A 6,580-nucleotide genomic window follows, 5' to 3' on the forward strand; every position below is an offset into this window, starting at 1 on the left:
TCAGAACACGTTTATCCCGGGGAAGGAAGAAAAACCAGCAAAGGCTCTCCCTCTGGGTTGGGGGACTACATGTAAGCTTTTTTTCTTTCCAGTTTTTAAGGTTCTTCAAGGTTTCCATAAATGAGCAACATATTACTTTTCTAGTGGAAAAAGAACAACTTTATTCAAAGGCAGCTGCAGAATATCCCACCCGGCACCAGTAGCACCCATTGAGTGCCTTCCTTTGGGCAAAAAGAAAATTTCTGCCGGTCTCTATTAAAAAAAAAATAAACGACTGGAGTGCTTTTCATAAAAAATGTCCCCTCTGAGTGGAAAAATATTTCGGCGATTTATCTTTTTAGTATTTTCTATAGAGCTTGAATGTTTTAACAATGACCAGAAAGTATTTTATTTCATGGTCAGAAAACACATCAAATGGTTTGTGCTTTGGAAACTTGGCTTCACCTCCTCTCTCTCTCTCTCTCTCTTTTCCTTCCTGTCTCTCTCTCTCTGTCTCTCTCTCTCCAAAGCAAACCCTGGGGGCAAAAGCTCCAGACGTCCCAGGGCTGAGGAGGGAGGGTGAAGACAGAGGTGGGAGACTCGAGCAACCCCGCAGAGAGCAGATGGCCCTGGGGACTCAGGAGAGGCCCGGTGGGGACCAGTGTGGGAGGGGATGGGAGGGGACCGAGGGGATGGAGGCACCTGTGTCCGCCGGCCCACGGGCTGGGTCTATGCTGTACGGAAACAGCACCACCTGGTGGCTTCTGCTGGTGACATCAGTCACCTGCCAGTCCTGGGCCTCAGAGAGGGGGACAGAGCCCTGGGTGTGGTCCCCGTGGGGTGGGCAGGACAATGATGGCTGAGCGGGGCGAGGAGTAAGGAGTAGTCCCACCCCAACCCTGTAGTGGGAGAATCAGAGTCTCAGCCAGCAGGTGGCATGGACAGTGCCCACCTAGCCCAGGAGTCCAGAAGCCTGAGTTCCAGTCCAGCCAGTGTGGGCTGGGGGCTGGCTCTGTTTTACTTCGCAGTTTTCTCCCCTGTGACTGAGATGCAGCAGGGTGGAGAGGGGCCGGGTGAGGGGATCTGGGCTGGGCCTGGGGGCGTGGTGCCCGTTCTCACCCCTATTCAGGAGGCTTCTCCTTTCTTCCACCTTGCCCGACCTCTCTCCAGCTCCATTTTCCTGCCTCCCTCATCCTCAGCAGGCCTGGCCAGGGGGTGGTCAGGACCAAGTCTCTCCAGCTGTGTCCAGCCCTTGGGTGCTTAGGGTAAGAGCTAGGTGGTGGGTGGGGCTCCTCCTGGTCCTGGAAGCGTCTGGGTGCGGGGTGGGCGAGGGTGGGGGGGTGGGCACTTCCTGGCAGGCCCTGTGGGTGGGGCAAGCCCACTTATAGGAGGCCCATGGGCAGGGACTGTCCCCTGGCACCCTGCTCAGCATCCTCCCCCAGGGCCCTCTGCAGCACCACCCGCAGTGGCTCCCGCTTCCCGGGCTGCCGGCCTGACGCCAAGTAGATGAGGGGCTTGGAGCTGCTGTTGACACAGGCCAGCAGTGTGGCCAGTGGGGAAAACGTGGACAGCAGGTAGTTCAGCAGGGGTTGCAGGCTCCAGTAGAGGACCAAGGGCAGGCCACAGAAGAAGAGCAGGAACAGCGCGCCCAGGACGATGCCGTAGAACCTGGGCCGCGGGCGCGTGGAGCAGCAGGTCACCCAGACAAAGAGGACCACGCCAGCCGTGCAGGCCACGCAGGCCAGCACCAGGAGCCAGATGACGCTGGCCACGTGGTAGCGCAGGCAGACCAGGAGGCGCTTGCTGTTGCGCAGCAGGCCGCAGGCGTTGGCGGGCAACAGCACGGCCGGCAGAGTCAGGGCCCACACCAGGGTACAGAGGATGGCTGAGGTGTGTCTGGGCCGGCAGCCCTGGTAGCAGGTGGGGAAGAGGTCGGAGAGGCAGCGCTCCACGCTGAAGGCCGCCAGCAGCCAGAGCCCCACCGCGAACCACAGGAAGGTGAGCACGAAGTAGAGTGTGTCCTGGGGACCCAGGGCAGCCTCTGCCACGGAGAAGCCCACGTGGCAGGAGAGGACCAGGAAGTCGGCGGCGGCCAGGTGCAGCAGGTAGACGGAGAAGGGGCCCTTCCTGATGTGGAAGCCGAGGTTCCAGAGCACCAGCCCGTTACCTACCAGTCCCCCAAGGCCCACGATCAGCGTGAGGTAGAAGACCACGCTGTGGAAGGTTCTCCAGAGACCGAACAGCCCGAACATCCTGGCCGGCTCAGAGCGTGCTGGCGAGGGACCTGCAAGAGGGAGACAGACATGGTCCTTGGGCGTCTTTTGTGCCCCCACTGGGGGCACAGGGAGTGGCATCCATGGCCCTGCAGATGCCCTCTGGCTGCAGCCCCTGGACCTCCCTTCCCAGCGGCAGGACCTCAGCCGGGGCTCAGCCCTCTGCACCTCAGGTCAGGTGTGCCTAACGCCTCCCCATGCCTGCGGGCAGGCCCTGGGCTCCTGGCACGGTGCACTAACGTGCTCAAAAGATGTCCGCGTCCCTCATGGATGTGGTGAGGGCGACACTGCACCCTCCACCATGTGCCAGGGAAGGCTCTGCAGACAGAGGGGACGTGCGTGGGGAGCCCACGTGTGGGGCCTTCCTCTCCCCCCAGGGGTGGGAGCTTCTCCATGGTAGACCCCCATGGGGCTCCCACCTGGTGAGCCTAGACCAGCCTGCTGGCGAAGTCCTCCCCAGAGCGTCTCTGGAGGTGTCCAGGGAGGTGCCCAAAGGCAGAGGCTCCAGGTGGCCTGAGGAGGAGGGAGGAGGGAGGAGGGAAGATGTGGTGTGAGGAGTTGGAGGGAGCCCCCAGCCTTCCCTGTGCACTCCCGGCCTAAGCAGAGGCTGAATTCCAGGGCTCATGCTGCTGGCGGTGCACTCGGTGCACTCAGGAGGCTGCTCTGAAGCCTCAAACCAAGGGAGGGGCTTTGGTGACGGTGGCAGGGCCAGAGGGCCTCTCCAGGAGCCGCTAACACAAGGGGAGGGGCAGATACCAGCGGCCATTTGCAAGGAGCGAGGCCGAGGAAGTTCTCAGATGTTCTCAGAGCGCGAGAGAGATTGGCCGTACGAAGCTGCACTGAAAGGCAGAGAGTCTCAGAGCAGCCCTTCCCTTCCCAGCCATCCCTCCACCCCCAGGATCCACACGGGTCCTGTTCTTAGTCCTGGGAGATGCATCAGGACCCAGGCTCAGCTGTGAGGGCGTCAGGGGTGAGAGACACGAGAGAGAAGAGAGATAGAGAGAGACAGAGAGACAGGGAGAGACAGAGAGATGTAGACAGACATTGAGAGACAGAGACAGACAGAGACAGGGAGAGAGATAGGGAGAGAGATACAAAGAGACAGAGACAGAGATAGACACAGAGAAACAGAGATGAGACAGACAGGGTGAGAGAGAGAGAGAGAGAGAGACAGAGAGAGAGAGAGAGAGAGAGACAGAGAGAGAGAGAGAGAGACAGAGAGAGACAGAGAGCGATCAAGCTGCCAACACACACCTCCCTGTCACACCTTTGCCTGGGCTGTGTCCCCGGCCCAGAGCCCTCCATACCTCTTCCCTGACCCAGGTCCTGTCTTACTTCAAGGTTTTGCTCCTTCTCAGGGACCTGCAACCTCCTGCAGCTTCCTCCGGCCCCCGTGAGCCCCCTGCCTCATGCCCGAGCACCCCCCAGCACCTTCTTTGTGCTTATCCTTGCCCCTAGTCGGGGGGTGGGGAGTGCGGCTTGGGCCTCGGCTCCTGTGCCTTGCCTGTGATGGTGGTTTGTCCTCCGAGCCCAGCCAGGGGGAGTGGGAGACCTCGGCCGGACCCTGGCTTGTGGTGGTGACCGTGGTGACTGGCGGTGGGGTGGACACACCTCCCCTCTCTGAGCCTCAGTTTCCCTGGGGAGGTAACCAGACTCTCCTGGCTGTGCTCTGGCTCCGGCTCAGAGTCTGAGGGCTGGGGGTGAGGCTGGTGCTCGCGCCCCTGTGCTGGGCTGAGGGTGGGCTCTGTTCCTGGAGAGTTACAGAGAGGAGTGGCATGGCGGCAGGAGGGGCATCTTCATTTTTATCAGAACAGGTTCACCTGCCCGGCCCGCTCCAGCAATGCCCTCGAGCTCTAGTGTCTACACGTTTCAACTCAGCCGGCATTCCCACCACCATCCTGCCCTGCCTTCCTTTCCCAAAGGAAATCCAAACTTCCCAGCCAGCCCCATCACCCGGGGAGCCAGGCTGAGAGCAGGGGCCACTACGGAGGGCAGAGGAGGGTGCCAGTGCCTCACCTGGGGGATGCGGTGGGGGCGGACAGAGCCTTCTCACCTGTGACGAGGCTGCCCTCAGCTCTCTCAGGCCCTTCTCTGCTCAGACCAGTGCTCATTGCCTGGAGGCTCCTCCTGGTCCCTAAATCCTTCCATGTCCTCTGGGACCCATCTGGCTGGACAGAGGGCATCCGGCCAGTTCCCTAGAAGTGGCAGGGTGTGGCACTGTTCACAGGAATTGCAGGAATGAGCTAAAACAAAGAGTTGTTAGTGTGGGCCGGCCTTTCCTTCCTCCTCAGCATCTCTGGCAGGGGAACTGAAGGCAGGCACCAGGCCAGTGTCTTCCACCTGCTCCCACCTCACCTCGTGCATGGAGGGGAGGGAGCAGGTGAATGGAGATCCTCTGTGCCCAGTGAGGCTGGACCACCTTCCGGCTGCCCCACTGATGTTGGGCTGCTCCTGCCAGTCTTTGGTTGGCTGTGAGCACAGGGGGCCTAGAACTGTGGGCAGGGCCCTGGCTGTGTGGCCTCGAGAGAATAACCTAACTTCTCTGTGCCTTGGTTTCCCCTTCTCACTGGACTGACCGTTTATGGACAGCTGGAAGCCTGGGTGCCCAGGCTTGGGACTGGCTCTCCTAATGGGTCAGCCGACCAGTGCATCAGTGGGTGGTCTGCAGAGGCGGCCCCAACCCCTTCCTAAGGAGACCCCCTCACTGTCCATCTGTCTGCCTCAGAGGCTGGGCTCCCAGCCGTTGACGGACTGTTTTCTGCATTCTGCTCTGCAGAACACTGGACAGTGAGATGTTCTTGATGAGAGACTTTTTCCTTCCATGGACTGCGCTCCACAGCTCCTGAGTGGGGTGCAGAGTGTGTTAGCACAAGCCAGAAATTTGGTCGTAAAGATGCTGTTTCTCTTCACATTTCTCAAATGGACTTGGCTTCAGAAATCAGTTCTGTAACACCAGTCAGCAGCCTGTGGAGCTCTAGGCGGTGCCTGCCAGCTGCCCAGCCCCCAGCATTGTTGCACATGGCTTTGAAACACACAGCACAGCTCGTATGGCCCAGGGGCACCTGCTGCTACCCCGCCTGCCGGCTCTGCCCCACATGCTGGTCCTCGCTGGTCTCCGGGACCTCTCCCGGCGCGGCTCTCCACCTCCTCCCTGAGGTCACTGTCCAGGCCTGTTTCAACTAGCCCCTCCAAGCCCTCCTTCCCTGCCTCCTGTTTGGGTGAAACTTCGAGCATCTCTATTAACTTAGTTGGTAGCTCCAGTCCCCTGCAGTTGCCAGGGGCCCAGAGGGACACACAGAGGGAGACCACCTGCTTGGGTCCCTCTTGGCCGCCTTGCCATCGGAGGTGGGATGGGGAGCTCAGCGTCAGCCACAGTGCTCAAGGTGAAGAGTTTTGATCGCTCGCAGATCCTCAAGCCAGGCAGGGTGCCCGGCTTCTACCCCAGGTAGCAATCTCCTATCCCAGGTCTCCGACGGCAATGGCAACCCTGTGCCCATGGAGGGCCTCCCCTGTCTAAGAGCCACCGGGAGTGGGATGGGCTAATTTCTCGGGCCGCTTTCTATTGGGCACTTCAGACTGTGCTGGGCAAGGGCAGTTGTTTGCGGCAGCTTGGGGTGAAGCTCTTAAGGAGGACATCCTGTGCAGCTTGGCCAGCCCCGGCCAGGCCCAGGCAGCCACCAACCATGGTTTCTCCATCACCCCTAACCCCTCGCACAGCCCCTTCTCGTGTTTGCCCACTGTCTAGGCCATGCTTCCACTTTCTCACCTGGGAGGGGTCTGGTGCAGGTGGAATGCATGGAGGGAGCCTCCGCTGGGGGAGCAGCGGCTCCCAGTGTTGCAAGGAGGACAGAGCCAATGCCTGCCCCATCCGTGTCGTGGCCGACGGTGGCCTAAGAAGATGTGTCCACGTCCCAGTTGCTGGAAGCTGTGCACGAGCTCTTCCTGGGGAAAAGGGCCTTGGCAGATACATGGATTTTGAGATGAGCTCGTCCTGGAGTATCTGTCTGGGCCCTAAATCCAATGACAAGTGTCCTTATACAGGAAAGGAGAGGAGGGACACTGGAGAGCAGGGGGAGGCCACGTGAGGTTGGAGGCCAGCAGGGGTTACACAGCCACAGGCCAAGGAGGGCCAGAGCCACCAGGAGCTGGAAGAGACGAGGAAGCACCTTCCCCTGGAGCCCTTGGGGAGCACGGCCCTGCCCCCACCTTGACCTCAGACTTCTGTCCTCCGTAACCAAGAGAATAAAGTACTGCTGTGTGAAGCCACCTGGTTGTGGTTATTTGTTCTGGCTGATACACGAAATGACTGCAAGGCAGGTGGCACGCTG

The 6,580-nt window shown here is 60.2% G+C and overlaps 1 protein-coding gene and 1 pseudogene across 3 annotated transcripts; one reads left to right on the top strand and one right to left on the bottom strand.

Moving 5' to 3' along the window:
* Positions 1-267: 267 nt before the first annotated feature.
* MRGPRG (MAS related GPR family member G) lies at positions 268-4,340 on the bottom strand. Of its 3 annotated transcripts, none has more exons than XM_010382124.2 (2): positions 4,269-4,340; positions 268-2,263 (listed from the first exon to the last, which is right to left on the bottom strand). In XM_010382124.2, exon 2 carries the CDS (start codon positions 2,229-2,231, stop codon positions 1,362-1,364), a length of 870 nt encoding a protein of 289 aa, XP_010380426.2. In that variant the 5' UTR covers positions 2,232-2,263; positions 4,269-4,340; the 3' UTR covers positions 268-1,361. The 3 variants fall into 3 exon arrangements, with proteins under 3 accessions (XP_010380426.2, XP_030774445.1, XP_030774444.1); XM_030918585.1 differs by having other exon boundaries at positions 4,306-4,330; XM_030918584.1 differs by lacking the exon at positions 4,269-4,340 and adding an exon at positions 2,672-2,765.
* An 831-nt stretch (positions 4,341-5,171) lies between these two features.
* Positions 5,172-5,649, top strand: LOC104677116 (annotated as a pseudogene).
* Positions 5,650-6,580: the final 931 nt, after the last annotated feature.

Source organism: Rhinopithecus roxellana, chromosome 15 (genome assembly GCF_007565055.1).
Source record: "Rhinopithecus roxellana isolate Shanxi Qingling chromosome 15, ASM756505v1, whole genome shotgun sequence".
Lineage (NCBI taxonomy): Eukaryota > Metazoa > Chordata > Mammalia > Primates > Cercopithecidae > Rhinopithecus > Rhinopithecus roxellana.

Excerpts from the sequence above, each read along its gene's own strand:
- MRGPRG (XM_010382124.2), bottom strand. The coding sequence starts at position 2,231 with ATGTTCGGGCTGTTCGGTCTCTGGAGAACCTTCCACAGCGTGGTCTTC.